The sequence below is a fragment of the Xenopus tropicalis genome, chromosome 2 (assembly GCF_000004195.4).
Source record: "Xenopus tropicalis strain Nigerian chromosome 2, UCB_Xtro_10.0, whole genome shotgun sequence".
NCBI lineage: Eukaryota > Metazoa > Chordata > Amphibia > Anura > Pipidae > Xenopus > Xenopus tropicalis.
Genome location: NC_030678.2, coordinates 146,665,581 through 146,684,030, shown reverse-complemented (window position 1 = coordinate 146,684,030; position 18,450 = coordinate 146,665,581). Strand labels below are relative to the sequence as shown.

Below are 18,450 nucleotides of genomic sequence, written 5' to 3'. Positions count from 1 at the left end.
GTAATCAGCTGTGCTCTGATTGGATCTTTCTTCTTGTAGCTTCTCCTATCAGAGCACAGCTCTCTTGACAGACAGTAAAGTTAACCAATCGGCACAGATGTAGGCAGGGACGGTAGACTGGTAAGAAGAATCTGCAGGCTGTAACTTTTATCTGAGAACCTCACCAACTCTGAACATTTGCTGCAGATTTCATCCCACTCCCACAGGTACTATATATATATATATATATACTATACTGTGTATGTTCTAAAGGCTGAGTCACTTGCTGAAATTAAATCAATCCTCTGAAAAAGCTAATTGGGCTTTTCTATATTTGTTGTTGTTTTTACACTTACTTTTTTTTACATTTGGCACTGTTTTGTTCATTTTTAGTTGGTTACAGTGGAGCCCTCATGAGACTGCATAGCTGGGAAACAAAATAATGTTGTGTATCAGTGGCAATGTTATAGTGCCAGGTCCTGAATATCTGCCATCAGTACCCACTGCTCCTCACTGCATATAATGTGCTGCTTTTGTAAATACAGACTGCATTTGACTGGATATAATGTGCCTGGGATGTCAGTACCCACTGCTTTTCTCTCTATAAAACTAACAAAAACTCATTTAAGCTAACACAAATGGATTGAGAACCGCTCACGTAAGTGCATGCATGAATACTTAACACTTTAGGGTGAAAAAAAGCACTTTTGATTAATATTCCTGGAAGTCAGTGGGAACCACAAGAGGTAGTTGGGGGGTTCATTTCTACGCCAGCAGTGAATCTCACATTAGCTTTTGGTCAGTCTATTTTAGTATGGCTGATCTTTAGCCTCCCCAAACAAAAAAGTTTAACTAGCAGGAAGGGAGGTTATTCTGGGACAAAAGTTTGAACTTTATGAATGTGGAGGTAATACTATCGTACAAACTCACCCATCATTTAACTGAATAGCAGAGGGGTAACTATAAATGAAACTGACCCTGCAACTGCTGGGGGGCCCAAGGACTAGGGCCCCCCAGCAGTTGGAACACTAATAAATAGTCATTCCCACTGCTGGAAAGCTCATGTAGGAGATACTCATATCATTCAGTAAATAGATCCCAGTAGAAACTGCTGATTTTTATGCAACTTAAGTATCTCTGCTTGATATGGAAGTTTCTATTGGTCACATAACTTATGTAAAAACTTATTTAAATTACTTAAGTTGTAACATGGGTTAATGTGCTACCCAGCTGGGACCCCCCCCCCTGAGGGCAAAACTTGACTGAGCCCTGGGACTGGGCTGCCATGATGCCCCCAGCTTGTGGGCCCAATCTATGTACCAGGTCCCACAGGCCTCTAATAATGCTGCTGTTCCCATGGTCACCTCAAATATAATGTTTACACAAATTTAAAAACATAGATTTATTTTATTAAAAAATATTTTTTAATATAAAAATATAATATACAAAAAGTAATATAATATTAATAGCAGGTTGTAGTCCGTCTTCTCTTTAATTTTTCTTTAGCACTGGGCACAGAAGAAAAGAATGTTTTTACATCAAAGTCCTTGTGCTCTGGCCTCAAAATTTCTGTCGGTGCCCTCGAGTGCTTAGAAGGAACAGTGATATTATAAGAGTGCTCCCTCTTTATACTGCCGTGCCGCCCGCCCTCCCTATTATTTGCCCTCATCTCCATTGTCTGGGCAAATATATATTACGTAGGCAGTATATTGGGGAGCACGTTACGGTTTTCAGGTTTATTGAAAGCCGGTCTCCAAACCAAAGGTCTCACTCTTCATCTGAATTGGTGAAGGAAAAGAGACAGTAATAATTCTGTCCTTCATCTTCACTGGTGGAAGAGGCTTCTGCTTTATTGAAGCTGTAAGCAGAGAATACAAATATCAATGGCAAATACATGACATATATATAAAATACATTATTACAGAACTCGTTAATGAGGATTTATGTAAAGCAATTTTATATCTGACCCTGCTAATTTCATTCAAAATTCTAAAGATCTAGACTCACCTCTTTATTTCTGGGCTTTCTATACACACTGAGCAGAAGCGAGACAGCCCTGCATCTTCTCTCCGGCACCTACAAGTGCATATCTTCTACTTCTATAGAATTGTATCATTTTATGGGATGTCTACTGGCAACTCATCAAATGTGCTGAATGCTGCTTGCACAGTTGGGTCAGTTGGGTGGATGAAATATAAGGGAGTTGTAACACGACCACCACGTCGCTTACTGACGCCAAAATTGTTGCCGGGCTGGAATGGCGCCTTCAACCGCTTGTCCATCAGCGCTTTCCAGTCTATTGTCTAGAAATACAAATAAAGGTTCTTTTATCTTCTACTGAATAAAGTCATTTATTTTGATAAGAAACATGTAAATGGTAAATTATGGTAAATTAACCCCAAATATTAACTCTCTGCCTTCCAGATGTGACGAGTGAAATCTGCCCTCATTCCTAAATGCATTTGCCCTGCAAGATGCCTGAATTATTAACTCACCTCAAAGTAACAGAAATTCTGCACTTCTTCCCCATCGTTTCTAGCCGATCCAAGGCGGAATTTGGGGTTTTTGTACAGGAGCTACACAAGGGAAATAATAGTTATACACAAGCTCGTAGCACAGTTTAACAACTTAGTCTCATGACTCTGTATCTCTGCTTTCTATTGGGTTAATAAAAGCCAGCATTGTGTATATATATATATATATATATATATACACACAATGCTGGCTTTTATTAACCTATATATATATATATATATACTGAATCAAACACAACCAGCACCAAGGGTCGGTATCTATATGGTATTCCGTGCACAGGGGCAGCTACATAGTAGCAATCTTTGGAGTGCGGTGCTGTCGTGTGGACTCTTTTATATATATATATATATATATATAAATCAGTCCTGATGGTGTCTGCACTCCAAGGCTTTAGTATTCTATGGGGTGCACAGCCAAAATCTGAGTATTTAGCATGAAATAATCCATGACCGGCACACCCTTAAAATTCAAAAAAAATTTTTTATTGAAAACTCATTGTTTAAAAACCAACGTTTCGGTCCTCATTAGGACCTTTATCAAGGATTGATAAAGGTCCTAATGAGGACCGAAACGTTGGTTTTTAAACAATGAGTTTTCAATAAAAAAATTTTTTTGAATTTTAAGGGTGTGCCGGCCATGGATTATTTCATGCTATATATATATATATATATATATATATATAAATAATCTCACAGGGACAAATGGCTGCCCAGTGGGTAAGTCACTGATACTGTGTGACTACTTACTTTTCTTATTATTAAAGCGGTTTTGCCATTCAGGAGGGTTGGATAGTCTGGTTCTGTATTAATGATTGCGTCACACAGCTCATCCTCATCATCACCATCAAATGGCATCTGCAGAAACAAAAAGACAACTCTTTAGGAGCAGATAAATAGCAGCTGTGCTACAGTGGAGCAATAGTTCCTGAGCTGATCCTGTAATTATATAGGGGGAATATAATATATTGTAGGACACTTTAACAGAAGGGATTATGGGACACGCCATCGGGGGCACGTTTCTAAGCCCTAAACTATAACCTTGTCCATGACCAGACTGATCCCTTTCTAATAATATTCTACAGAAACAAGCAAAACTGCAACATTCTAGGGCCTAATGGAATCTATCAGTGGGTGCTCTGTACTTACCTCCCCAACAGCCATCTCATAGATAATGACACCTAAAGACCACCAATCCACGGTTCTGTTATAAGATTCTTCTTTGAGAATTTCAGGTGCACAGTAAAATGAATTTCCATATCGGCCGGTCATTTCAGATGTGCAGTCAATTCCTGAAGTACAAGCAGAACTGTGTTAGCTGGAAATGATCATTTAAAAGCAAATATAATATACAGAGGCCTCGAGCGGCATCTCCTTAACTTAATCCTAATAATACAATGACCAATAGCTTAGCTTTACATGAGAATTCTATACTGACATTGAATCTGGCATTAATATGATGTTTATCATTGTGTGTGAACCTAAGCCTGGATCAGTATGGCGTGTTAATGGACCAGTACCTTATATGTTTTATAATCATATCTGAATATCTTACCTGTTTTGCACAGTCCAAAATCTGTAACTTTGGCATACCCAGCACTGTCCAGAACAATATTGTCAGGCTTTAAATCTCTGCAGGGAAAGAAATAAAGTTATTGGTAATAATGTGCTTTTTAGTGTTACAGCCCTCAGTTCCCACTGCACAGTATGGGGTTTCCCAGCAGAAGCAAAGTCATAACCCAGAGAATCCCCCCAAACTGACCCTGAATGTGTATCCTGTACCCACTATCAGCATCATGTTCATAGAACCCAGAGCCCTTTAGGAGTAAAATATACCCTTCTTTTTGGCATAAGGTTAATCAGTTGCCCATTAGGTGTATAAGTTACTACTTTTGATATACTTTGGCCAAAGTGACTGTGCCTGATTCCCAAGCTACAAGCCCCGTTACCTCTCTCTAGTGCTTACCGGTGGACAATTCCGTGGTCGTGTAAGAACTTGATCCCTTGGACAATGCATGCAGAATAGAACCTGTGAAAAGAAACACATAACACTCGCTTTACACATGCAGCCCCATGTATATATAAGAACACAATATGGCTGTTCTAAATATTCAGGTTTAGCCACCTCATTCCTTAAGCAAATGCCAGGGACAGTGAGAAAGTACAGAAATTAAATGATCCCAGTGGAGATTTCCTGGTAGAGAAAAGGCCTATAGCCCCTAATTACCCCCGCCTCATACAAATTGCCCCGCTTTGCCCATCACTGACTGCCATTCTGACAATGTGGGAGGCACCAAAACTCACCCAGTAATACTTACAAAGTTTTGGAATGGGGGAGTGCACCATATTTCAGATGGTACTGTAAGGTGCCTCCGCCAACGAATTCCATCGCTAAGTAGACTTGATGCTCGCTCTGGAAAGCGCAGAATAGGTTCACAAGGAAAGGGTCTCTCGAGTCCCTCGCTATCCTTAATATGTCTCTCTCCAGGAAAACCCTGAAACAGAAGCCAAAGATCCCATAGCAATTAATTAAAAATTAGGTTAAATCAGTCTGAAAAAGAAAGCAAATATCTGATTGGATAGAATGAGCAAGTGCACAAGTGCAGTTTAGCTCCTATGTTAGTAAATCAGCCCCACGTTTAAAAAAAAGAAAATATTACTCACTTTTCGATCATATCATTTTCAGACGACTCAATCTTGTTAATGCGTTTAATGGCGAGCATCTTCCCTGTGTTCTTTTGTTCTGCCTGGAAGACCTGGAATGAGAGCGACAGGCTTACATTTCTCTGAAAATTCTAATAAAAAGTCTAATTGTAACTAGGGGTGAGTAACTCACCTGTCCGAAGGATCCGCTCCCAAGCCATCTTTTGAATTCAAAGTCATCAAGAGAGATGGGAGAGGTCTGACGGCTGAAAGATAATAAACAAGAATGTAAGGCAGGGGGAACCCAAGAGGTAGATCGTGGTCTACCAGTAGATTATGTTAAAGTTTTTGGTAGACCACAAGGCATTATGCCATCCCACCACTCCTTTTTCCCCCAACATAACAGAGCTTTTGACTGCAGCCATACTGCTGTGTTGACACTTGTATAATGTTATGTGGGCATTAAATGTGAATTTGACACTGCGTTTATATATATTGTTATGTGTATTTAGGTATTAAACATCAACTATTTTTATTAAAGTAGATCTCATGATGGAGCCCAGGTGGCAAGAGTAGATCACAGGGTGACAAACTCTGGGTACCACTGATGTAAGGTTTACTCCTACAGGTTTCCCACTGGCACTGCTGCAGCACAATCCAACATGGCCTTCTCATGGGAAAGCAACACTGAGTTTATAAAGGGAACACCAGCAGAACATTGGTATCAGGATTGTATATTAATGGGTTAAATGTTGTTATAAATCTCTAGATATAACCTGTGTTTGAGGTTCCCCCATAGCACAACAAAGCACATCAGTCAATATTCTCATATGTTAAAGTACTGGTACCAGTAACATTTTCACTTACACAGAGTCGGGGAGCTCCTGAGAGGCATCTACACTGCCAGTCTCTGCTCTCTCTGCCAGCGCCTCCTTCTGGGCGGGATGAGCAGGAGTAAGGGATTGTGGGAGAGTCGGGGTAGTGTAGATACTGGCACTTTCTGTACTTTGAGCCGACTCAAACTCATCTGCAGAATCATCTCTGTTTGTTGCTGTATCCAACTCTTCCGATGGATACTCAGTCTCTAATAGATTGACACTGCCTGGTCTTGTATCCGAGTCTGTTGGCAGATACTCAGTCTCTAATGAGACAGCAGTGATCGGGCCTATGCAGTCCTGTAAAGAGAAATAAATAAAGATCAGTGGAAAGGTCTGATTGGCAGGAATGCTGACTGGGATTCCCAACTGCACAACTAATTTTCTGGGAATTTGTCAATCAAAAAACAGCAATTTCATGGGATTAGCACATTATACTGGTGTTGGCTTCTTTAAATTTATGGGGAAAACATCTAATTTCTAATTTCAATAACAAAAATAAATCCCATGTACTTACAGTAGTAGATTGCACATCCACTGAGATCTCTGTGCTTTCTGCATCTGAAACACAAAATAAAATGCACAATGAACACAGCGTTCTCAGGCAAAAAGGGGCAGAAAGGGACATAATAGAGTACATAATGGGATATAGGGAAGCCGGGCAGGGCTAGAGTTCTATAGGGGAACATATTTCCATTACGCACAGTGCAGAAGAAAGAGATTTACAGAGAACGTACCTAAAAGATTCTCAGTCTCTCTTTCCAAGGAATTTGGCGCTTCTCCTTCAGTGTCTGTAGCAATTTCATTGGGAAGCTCTGGCTTCTTAGTGCTGCAACTGAAACACCAGTCACTGGCCAGTCCACAGATAAATACCAGGAGAACAAACAGATAGAATAGGAAGTTCTCCTCAGTATCCTCATCACCATCATTCTCATATACTGGGCCTTCTTCATTGAACTCCAGTGATGCATGATGGGTATAAATAATGGCCATGAAGATCATGAATGTTACTAGATGGGCCCAACCGATCCTCCTTCTGTAGGGGTGTGTCCGGTAACGGCCAACTGTCCAGTCGATGGCAACTGCCAATAGAAATACCATCAGGATAACTGGACCCAAGTTGATCTCTTCAACATCACTGAATTCAAATTCTTCCGGTTTCAGGATTTCTGTCTGGGTCAGTGATGAACGATCAGATGAATATAAAAATTGTTCAAAAAGAATAAAAAAAGCAATGTATGGTTGGAAATGCATTGCAAGAATAGGTTGCTAAGCTGTACTCAGCAGGTGTTGCTCGAAGTCGGTAACAACTTCGAACTGAGCTCTGCTCAAAGCGTCAAGCTTATGTGAACTCTAATCTGTAATGTCATAGTGATGTCACAATGTGCTGTGGGGCTGACTGCATGCTAGTGGGATTGTGTCACAATGTGGTTGCCATGTCGATCACACAGTAGAAGATAAACAACAAATCTTTCTCCTCATCTGCTTAAAGGGATATTGTCATGATTTTTATGGGGTACTATTTATTTCTAAATTACACTATTTACATAGCAAATAATTCACTCCACTACCATTTAATATTTTATTCTTGAACCAACTTGCAGCACAGCAGTAAAGTGTGACTGAAGTTTATCAGAGCACAAGTTACATGGCTGTGGCACCCTGGGAAATGAAGAATATGGCTAGCCCCATGGGAAAGTTTTCCCATGACAGTATTCCTTTAAAGAGAAAGCAGAAATTAAACTTTTTTTTTTTTTTTTTTACATTTGTCATAACACTGCCTCTGCATTCTATTTATAATGTTGCCCTAAAAGTATTTGCCCGATGTTCCCCCATGTCCCTCTATGTGGGCGGAGGCAGTATTTGCGCAGAGGGAGTCCGTTAGCATTAGAAGCTATAACTGACAGGCTAAGAAGGGACAGTGTGGTTGGCACAACAGTCAGGTTTAGGAACAATTACTTAAATGATTTTTACCCTAAAACCGATTCATTTGACTCAAATGTACGTTATTTTTGCATTCAAATAAAATGCATTCCAATAATGTCCCTTTATTAATCGCTTGGGTCAGTTTTCTGTAACTCCATGGCTACAAATAAAATGCTCTCTGGCATAAAAAGGGCATTAACTTGTGCAACTAAACTGGTAGAAAGGATGGAACAATGAAATAACGAGGATCTGGATCCTGCACTGCACACCCGCCATTCATCAGATATTAAGCCCAGTTATAACTTTGCACTCTACATTTATTGCGCCAATTAAAACTGCTCAGCACTGACACCCCTCAGAGACTTCTATACTGACATAAATGCAGCTTGCACCCATTAACAGGCAGTGGTAAAACAAGTATTTTAGCAAAGATAGTGGAAACTTTTGTGGCCAATGACGGCAGGCACAATGAGGTTCGATTTCAGAAAAAAATTCATTTTGTGAAAAATGCCTACTTGCACCTATTGCTTGCATTTGGCACTTTATATCCATTTGAAGCCATGACGGGGGTCTTAATATTTTGCTGTGTGTAACCCGTGAAGTAGATATGTGAGTAACCTGGAGGTGTTAATGTAACCCAAGTTCTGATGTAGGCCTCATGTTGGGGCCCCCTCATGAACACAAGTGCGCAGTACTTAGGCGGATTTTCAATAAGGCTAGTGTTATAGTGCCAGGGCCTGAATATCTGCCATTAGTACCCACTGCTTCTCATGGCATATAATGTGCTGGTTTTGTAAATACAGACTGCATTTGACTGTATATAATGTGACTGGGATGTCAGTGCCCACTGCCTTTCTCTCTATAAAACTAACTAAAAGACATTTAAGCTAACTGATCCCAAACACAAATGTATGTATGTATATCTTTATTTATAAAGCGCTACTTATGTACGCAGTGCTGTACAGTAGAATACATTAATACAAACAGGGGGTTATTAAGATAATAATAGATAAATACAAAGTATAACAATAAATACATAGTTACATAGGGTTGAAAAAAGACCAGAGTCCATCAAGTTCAGCCCTTCCAAGTAAACCCAGCACACACAAACCTATAATTACCAATCTATACACTCACATACATACTATATTTACTATACAAACATTAATACTAACTGTAGATATTAGTATCACAATAGCCTTGGATACTATGCTTGTTAAAGAACTCATCCAGGCCCCTCTTAAAGGCATTAACAGAATCTGCCATTACCACATCTCTAGGAAGGCCATTCAACCAACCTCACTGCCCTCACCGTGAAAAACCACCTACGCTGCTTCAAATGGAAGCTCCGTTCCTCTAATCAAAAGGGGGGGCCCTCTGGTGCGTTGATTGTTTTTATGGGAAAAAAGAACATCCCCCAACTGCCTATAATCCCCTCTAATGTACTTGTACAGAGTAATCATGTCCCCTCGCAAAGCTCCTCTTTTCCAGAGAAAACAACCCCAACCTCAACAGTCTAACTTCATAACTTAAATCTTCCATCCCCTTTACCAGTTTAGTTGCACGTCTCTGCACTCTCTCCAGCTCATTAATTTCCTTCTTAAGGACTGGAGCCCAAAACTGCACCGCATACTCAAGGTGAGGCCTTACCAGGGACCTATAAAGAGGCAAAATTATGTTTTCATCCCTTGAGTCAATGCCCTTTTTTATACAAGACAGCACTTTATTTGCTTTAGTAGCCACAGAATGGCACTGCCTGGAATTAGACAACTTGTTATCTACAAAAACCCCTTGATCCTTCTCCATTAACCCTTTAAGTGCCAAGGGACGTAGATTCTACGTCCCAGGTACCAAGGGACCAAAGTGCCATGGGACGTAGAATCTACGTCCAATGGCACTGTCGGCTTTACAAGCGCTGCGCTCGCTTTTAAAGCAGCGCAGCGCTTGTAAAGCCTGCACAACCCCCTAGGCAACGAGCGAATGAACACATACTCACGGATCCGGTCCCCGAGCCGCACCGATCCGGTCCCTCAGCCAATGACAGCAGTGGACACGCATTGATGACGTGTCCACTGCTGTCCCTTTAAATGTCGCCGCCCCCGCGTCGCCTCTTCACTCCTGCTGAGCACATGTGACTGCTGGAGCCCCCCTGCTGCCTTCCTGCTGCCTTCCTGCTGGATTGGTCGCCCTGATTGCCTGCCTGCATTGTGTGAGCTGAACTACAACTCTCTAACCACTGTTTATTTTGCTTATTTCTATCTCAACTGTCTAAAAATTTTTTTTATTTTTTTTTTTCCATTTCTTCTTCTATCTTTGTCATTATTACACTTTTACACACATACACACTTATTTACAACTTTCCCAAGCACACACAGACACTTACACACACACTTACACTTAGAAAAAAAAAAAAAAAAAAAAAAAAAAAAATCTTTCTTTCTTTTCTTTTCTTTCTTTCTTTGCTTTCTTTGGCAGTCTTTTTTTTTACTAAAACTTTATTTCTGATCTTGCTCTATAATTATCTGATTTATTTGGTTGCATTTTAGTGTTTTTTTGGCATTTTCATAATTGATTTCTGTTTTTGAATTATTCTATTGCACTGTAACTTTTTTATTGCTATTGGGTGCTGAATTTGCAGTGACGTTGGTGGATCCAGGGCTCTGGCCACTGATTTCATTGCAATAATTGTTCTTCTGTTGGTTTGAGTGGTTTTATTTGAATTTACTGATTTTATGGTGTTTTATCTTTGCATTGTTCTTTATTGTGTATTTAGTGCCCCTAAAAGGTTGCTTTTGCAGTGACGTTGGTGGATCCAGGGCTCTGGCCACTGATTTCATTGCAATAATTGTTCTTCTGTTGGTTTGAGTGGTTTTATTTGAATTTACTGATTTTATGGTGTTTTATCTTTGCATTGTTCTTTATTGTGTATTTAGTGCCCCTAAAAGGTTGCTTTTGCAGTGACGTTGGTGGATCCAGGGCTCTGACCACCGATTTCATTGCAATTATTGTTCTTTTGTAGGTTTGGGTGGTTTTATTTGAATTTACTGATTTTATGGTGTTTTATCTTTGCATTGTTCTTTATTGTGTATTTAGTGCCCCTAAAAGGTTGCTTTTGCAGTGACATTGGTGGATCCAGGGCTCTGACCACTGATTTCATTGCAATTATTGTTCTTTTGTAGGTTTGGGTGGTTTTATTTGAATTTACTGATTTTATGGTGTTTTATCTTTGCATTGTTCTTTATTGTGTATTTAGTGCCCCTAAAAGGTTGCTTTTGCAGTGACATTGGTGGATCCAGGGCTCTGACCACCGATTTCATTGCAATTATTGTTCTTTTGTTGGTTTGGGTGGTTTTATTTGAATTTACTGATTTTATGGTGTTTTATCTTTGCATTGTTCTTTATTGTGTATTTAGTGCCCCTAAAAGGTTGCTTTTGCAGTGACATTGGTGGATCCAGGGCTCTGACCACCGATTTCATTGTAATTATTGTTCTTTGATTGCTTTTAGTGGTTTTATTCCATTTGGTTTCAGTTGTTCTAGAAAGATCCAGAGGTGCTAAGTTCAGATTGTTCTAGTAGTTTCTATTGCCAAAGGTTAACTCCTGGTCATCCCTTGCTGGCTTGAGTTTATCAAAAGGTTACAGTGAGGTTTTTTTTTTCTAGCTTCTCCTATTACAAGTGCTGTCTTGCTTGCTGCTTTTTTTTTTTTTTTTTTTTTTTTGCTTGCTTGTTTTCACTTTGCCTGCTGATTGCTAGATTTGCAGTTGTCGGTATATTTCTGGCACAATGGCCAAACGGTTTTACAGCACCGAGGAAGCTGCTAGGTATTGCATGGACTCCAGCTCAGAAGAATTTAGCGATTCTGGGTCTGAGTATGTTCCATCTGACCACTCTACTGAGGAATCAGAGATAGACGATAGTGACACGGTTAGCGCAGAGGTTAGTAGTGGTGGCACGCTTACTGCTGAAGAGGCAGAGGCTGGTGGTAGTGCCCAAGATGTACCCATGGAAGTAGAAGAGGGTGAGGGTAGCACTGATGCAGCAGTTGGAGAGCCTGCGTGGGGGCCTCCCTGTAATTATGTCCCTGAAATTCCCCCTTTCACTGCAGTCCCTGGCCTCAGTGTGGACACCACTAATTTTGAAATTATAGATTTTTTTAATCTCTATATTACAGAGGCCATCCTACAGGACATGGTCCGTTACACAAATTTGTATGCTGAGCAGTATCTTGCCAGCAACCCTTTACCGGGTTTTTCAAGAGCCCAGGCATGGTATCCCACAAATATAAACGAAATAAAAAGATTCCTGGCTCTTACATTGGCAATGGGACTCGTAGAACGTAATTCTTTAGCTTCCTACTGGGATACCAATACAGTCCTTTCCATCCCTCTTTTTTCAGCCGTTATGCCAAGAAACCGTTATCAAATTTTATTGCGGTTTCTTCACTTTAACGACAACACAACGGCTGTTGCCCCTAATGAGCCCGGTTATGACAGGCTTTATAAATTGAGGCCCCTTATAGATAGCCTGTCTCAGCGCTTCGCAGAGGTTTACACCCCCTCCCAAAATGTCTGTGTTGATGAGTCCCTTTTGCTCTTCAAAGGGCGCCTAAAATTTCGCCAATATATCCCAAGTAAGCGTTCTCGCTATGGGATGAAATTTTACAAACTCTGTGAAAGCAGCACGGGCTACACTAGTTATTTCATGCTGTATGAGGGAAAGGACACTAATTTGGACCCCCCCGGTTGTCCCACTGACTTGACTACCAGTGGTAAAATTGTTTGGGAGCTCATAACTCCACTGCTGGGCCGAGGTTACCACTTATACGTGGATAACTTTTACACAAGCATCCCTTTATTTAGAGCCCTAAATTCTTTGGACACCCCAGCCTGCGGCACAGTCAACCGTAACCGCAAAGGACTGCCCAGGGAATTGCTGGATAAGAAACTGAAGCGTGGAGAAGTACATGCTCTAAGAAGCAATGAGCTCTTGGCCATAAAATATTCAGACACCAAAGTTGTTTTTATGCTTACTACTATCCACGATGAGACCATGATTGTCCAACACAGAAGTGGCGGTAGGCCCTCAAAAACAAAGCCACTGTGTAGTAAAGAATATAGTAAGCATATGGGTGGTGTTGATAAATCCGACCAAATACAACATTATTATAATGCCACCCGAAAAACCAGGGCCTGGTACAAAAAAGCAGCAATTTATATGATCCAAATGGCCCTTTATAATTCTTATGTCGTTTACAAGGCGGCAGTACCAGGCCCCAGATTGTCTTATTACAATTATTTGCTGCAGTTGCTCCCTTCCTTGTTGTTTGGTGATGTAGAGGAGGTTCCTGACATGCCAGGTAATGACAATGTTGCCCGAATGGTGGGTAAGCATTTTATAGCACAAATTCCACCAACACCTAAAAAAACATATGCCCAGAGAAAATGTAAGGTTTGCCGTTCCAAGGGTGTTAGGCGAGATGTCCGGTATTATTGTCCCAAGTGTCCTAGCAAGCCTGCTTTGTGTTTCCACCCATGTTTTGAAGTGTACCATACTGTGGTACACTATGAGAGGACTTGAATTTTGTGTTTTTATAGGTAGGTTATGGTTCTCTGGGTTTGTTGGTGGAATAAGGATTTAGCATATCAGAATAGTGAACTTGGCATGTTCTAGGTTTTTATGCACAAGGTTTCAGGACTCCAAACTTAGCTGTGCTGGCAAAGTGACGCTGTTTTTTATTTATTGAGTTTATCTATTCTGGCAGGTCCGTACTTTACTTATAACTAGGTTATAGATATATGTGATGAAAAGTTTGGTAAGGTGTGTCATATTGGCAAAAGTGTTGTTTTTTTTTTAGTAAAGTAGGGATTTATGGTGTGTGATTTTGTTTTTTGCACAGGTTGTCAGAAAAACAAAGTGTGCTTGTAGCTTGTGGTTGTTTAGACTTGTTCTTGGGCATTCAGATTTTTGTGTTTGAGCTATGGTTATTCAGGCTAGTTGCAGTGTTTCTTTGGTTATGGGGTAGGACTTATATTGTGCTGTTGGTATAGCGAACTGAGGTGCTGGGTGACTGACAGGGCGCATGATAAAACTTGTGGTGTGTGATGAATCAATGAGATGTTTTTATCTCTAAAGCTGATGCCACAAGTCCTTTTACTGGCACCTCAAAAGCTTGCCTGTCAGCGCAGTTATCTGTGCATAGTTTTGTATATTACTTTGCATTTCTGGGCAGCATTTAACTACTGTAAGTGTAGGCCTTGAGTTTTTTGCAAAGGTTCTTGAGCACAGGATGACAGATACATTATGGTTTTTTGTGCTTGTAGTACAAATTGAATATCTACTGTATGTTCTGGTTAGGTTACACAAGTTGCAGTGGCTCTCTAAATATAAAAACTTTGCGTAATACTGGTGTGCCACTGGTGACTGCTGCACGGCACGTAATGGTGCACATAATTTTATCTCTGATGCTAATGCCCCAAGCTTTATTGTTGGCACCTAAATTCCTAACCTTTAGTGCAACTTCTAAGGACATTTGCATCATTTATGGGCCAAATTACTATGGATTTTTTGGCAAATATCCTTCTAAATGTGGTGCAGATTTTGTCATTTCTAAAGTAGTGTAGGAAGAAGCAAAAAACTGGTATCATAACACCACAGGAAAGATGGAACTCAAATCAAAGATGCTCCACAAAACAGAAATAGGTGAGTAAAGTACAATTTAGGGGTTTATTTGGGGGGGGGGGTAAAGTAAAAAACTGCAAGGGGTGCATAGAGTGCATTTTCAGGTTTGGCGGCCATGTACTTATGTGCAACCAGACATATGGGGTGTAATTTTATTCAGGGTAACTTGCTAATTGATACTGAGCAAGTTTTTTGATAGTTGCCGTTGAGATTTTGGGGAGAAATCTAACTTTATATTTTTTTTCAGACCAAGAATGGTGTCTCTAAATAGCTGAAGTTGTCTATTTTTAATCAATGTATAGTTTATATGGGTTTTTTTACAGTTAAGGGGCAATTTTGTCTGAAAAACTTTGAGATGTGCACATAAATTGCAGCCCCATTATTATGCATTGCCCCTGTTTTGGGGCATTTGGTGGCCACGTCTTTATGTGCACCCATACATATGGGGTATCGTTTTATTCAGGGGAACTTGCAGATTGATGTTTAGTAAGTTTTTGGTAGTTGCTATAGAGATTTTGGGGAGAAATCTAGGTTTGTATCTGTTTTTTCCTTGATTTCTGACCAAAGCACCGACTTCTGCAAGGGACTGCGGCCGCAATTTTCCATGTAGAAAGAGGAGAGTGGCGTCTCTGAATAGCTGATGGTGTGCACTTTTCAGAAATATATAGTTTGTGGGGGTTATTTTACAGGTATGGGGGGTTAACACTGAAAAACTGCAGGAAGTGCACATAGAGCTCAGTGAAATTGCCCTTTTGCATTGCCCCTGTTTTGGGGCATTTGGTGGCCACGTCTTTATGTGCACCCATACATATGGGGTATCGTTTTATTCAGGGGAACTTGCAAATTGATATTTAGTAAGTTTTTGGTAGTTGCCATAGAGATTTTGGGGAGAAATCTAGGTTTGTATCTGTTTTTTCCTTGATTTCTGACCAAAGCGCTGACTTCTGCAAGGGACTGCGGCCGCAATTTTCCATGTAGAAAGAGGAGAGTGGCGTCTCTGAATAGCTAATGGTGTGCACTTTTCAGAAATATATAGTTTGTGGGGGTTTTTTTACAGGTATGGGGGGTTAACACTGAAAAACTGCAGGAAGTGCACATAGAGCGCAGCCCCCAAAATTTCAACTGAAATTGCCCTTTTGCATTGCCCCTGTTTTGGGGCATTTGGTGGCCACGTCTTTATGTGCACCCATACATAGGGGGTATCGTTTTATTCAGGGGAACTTGCAGATTGATGTTTAGTAAGTTTTTGGTAGTTGCCATAGAGATTTTGGGGAGAAATCTAGGTTTGTATCTGTTTTTTCCTTGATTTCTGACCAAAGCGCTGACTTCTGCAAGGGACTGCGGCCGCAATTTTCCATGTAGAAAGAGGAGAGTGGCGTCTCTGAATAGCTAATGGTGTGCACTTTTCAGAAATATATAGTTTGTGGGGTTTTTTTTACAGGTATGGGGGGTTAACACTGAAAAACTGCAGGAAGTGCACATAGAGCGCAGCCCCCAAAATTTCAACTGAAATTGCCCTTTTGCATTGCCCCTGTTTTGGGGCATTTGGTGGCCACGTCTTTATGTGCACCCATACATAGGGGGTATCGTTTTATTCAGGGGAACTTGCAGATTGATGTTTAGTAAGTTTTTGGTAGTTGCCATGGAGATTTTGGGGAGAAATCTAGGTTTGTATCTGTTTTTTCCTTGATTTCTGACCAAAGCGCTGACTTCTGCAAGGAACTACGGCCACAATTTTCCATGTAGAAAGAGGAGAGTGGTGTCTCTGAATAGCTGAAGGTGTGCACTTTTCAGAAATATATAGTTTGTGAGGGTTATTTCACAATTAGGGGGGATTAACACTGAAAAACTGCAGGTAGTGCACATAGAGCGCAGCCCCCAAAATTTCTACTGAAATTGCCCTTTTGCATTGCCTCTGTTTTGGGGCATTTGGTGGCCACGTCTTTATGTGCACCCATACATATGGGGTATCGTTTTATTCAGGGGAACTTGCAGATTGATGTTTAGTAAGTTTTTGGTAGTTGCCATAGAGATTTTGGGGAGAAATCTAGGTTTGTATCTGTTTTTTCCTTGATTTCTGACCAAAGCGCTGACTTCTGCAAGGAACTACGGCCACAATTTTCCATGTAGAAAGAGGAGAGTGGCGTCTCTGAATAGCTGAAGGTGTGCACTTTTCAGAAATATATAGTTTGTGAGGGTTATTTCACAATTAGGGGGGGTTAACACTGAAAAACTGCAGGTAGTGCACATAGAGCGCAGCCCCCAAAATTTCAACTGAAATTGCCCTTATGCATTGCCCCTGTTTTGGGGCATTTGGTGGCCACGTCTTTATGTGCACCCATACATATGGGGTATCGTTTTATTCAGGGGAACTTGCAGATTGATGTTTAGTAAGTTTTTGGTAGTTGCCATGGAGATTTTGGGGAGAAATCTAGGTTTTTTATCTGGTTTTTCCTTGATTTCTGACCAAAGCGCTGACTTCTGCAAGGGACTGCGGCCACAATTTTCCATGTAGAAAGAGAAGAGTGGTGTCTCTGAATAGCTGAAGGTGTGCACTTTTCAGAAATATATAGTTTGTGAGGGTTATTTCACAATTAGGGGGGGTTAACACTGAAAAACTGCAGGTAGTGCACATAGAGCGCAGCCCCCAAAATTTCTACTGAAATTGCCCTTTTGCATTGCCTCTGTTTTGGGGCATTTGGTGGCCACGTCTTTATGTGCACCCATACATATGGGGTATCGTTTTATTCAGGGGAACTTGCAGATTGATGTTTAGTAAGTTTTTGGTAGTTGCCATAGAGATTTTGGGGAGAAATCTAGGTTTGTATCTGTTTTTTCCTTGATTTCTGACCAAAGCGCTGACTTCTGCAAGGAACTACGGCCACAATTTTCCATGTAGAAAGAGGAGAGTGGCGTCTCTGAATAGCTGAAGGTGTGCACTTTTCAGAAATATATAGTTTGTGAGGGTTATTTCACAATTAGGGGGGGTTAACACTGAAAAACTGCAGGTAGTGCACATAGAGCGCAGCCCCCAAAATTTCAACTGAAATTGCCCTTATGCATTGCCCCTGTTTTGGGGCATTTGGTGGCCACGTCTTTATGTGCACCCATACATATGGGGTATCGTTTTATTCAGGGGAACTTGCAGATTGATGTTTAGTAAGTTTTTGGTAGTTGCCATGGAGATTTTGGGGAGAAATCTAGGTTTTTTATCTGGTTTTTCCTTGATTTCTGACCAAAGCGCTGACTTCTGCAAGGGACTGCGGCCACAATTTTCCATGTAGAAAGAGAAGAGTGGTGTCTCTGAATAGCTGAAGGTGTGCACTTTTCAGAAATATATAGTTTGTGGGGGTTATTTCACAGGTAGGGGGGTTAACACTGAAAAACTGCAGGAAGTGCATATAGAGCGCAGCCCCCACATTTTTAGCTGTAATTGCCCTTGTGCATTGCCCCTGCTTTGGAGTGTTTGGTGCCCATGTCTTTATGTGCACCCATACATATGGGGCATCATTTTATTCAGGAGAAGTTTGTCTTTCAAATATGCCTTTGTTAGAAAATTTTTATGAGATTTTTTTTTGTCAAATCCACATTTGATCATGCGTCCAAGTTTACGTTTTAGAAAAAAAAAAAAATGTCATAAAAAGTTCCAAATTTCACAATGCACTGACAAAAGGTATTTGGCTTTTGAGTGAAAACTACATTGCACCTAGAAACCTGAAGGTCTGTAGTTTCTAAAGATACCAAACATGAGGGGATATTTTAGATTTACATATAAGTTATGCTGCATTAACTGTTACAAGCGCTTTTCTGCTTTGTT

General features: G+C 40.6%; 1 protein-coding gene across 1 annotated transcript; it reads right to left on the bottom strand.

Annotated features, from left to right (window-relative positions):
• Positions 1-1,384: 1,384 nt before the first annotated feature.
• On the bottom strand, positions 1,385-7,304 carry LOC116408603 (serine/threonine-protein kinase N1-like). The gene is made up of 12 exons (XM_031896227.1): positions 6,766-7,304; positions 6,546-6,589; positions 6,021-6,328; positions 5,347-5,419; positions 5,175-5,266; positions 4,829-5,005; positions 4,477-4,539; positions 4,066-4,142; positions 3,660-3,802; positions 3,261-3,368; positions 2,475-2,555; positions 1,385-2,282 (listed from the first exon to the last, which is right to left on the bottom strand). Exons 1-12 carry the CDS (start codon positions 7,280-7,282, stop codon positions 2,097-2,099), a joined length of 1,869 nt encoding a protein of 622 aa, XP_031752087.1. The 5' UTR covers positions 7,283-7,304; the 3' UTR covers positions 1,385-2,096.
• Positions 7,305-18,450: the final 11,146 nt, after the last annotated feature.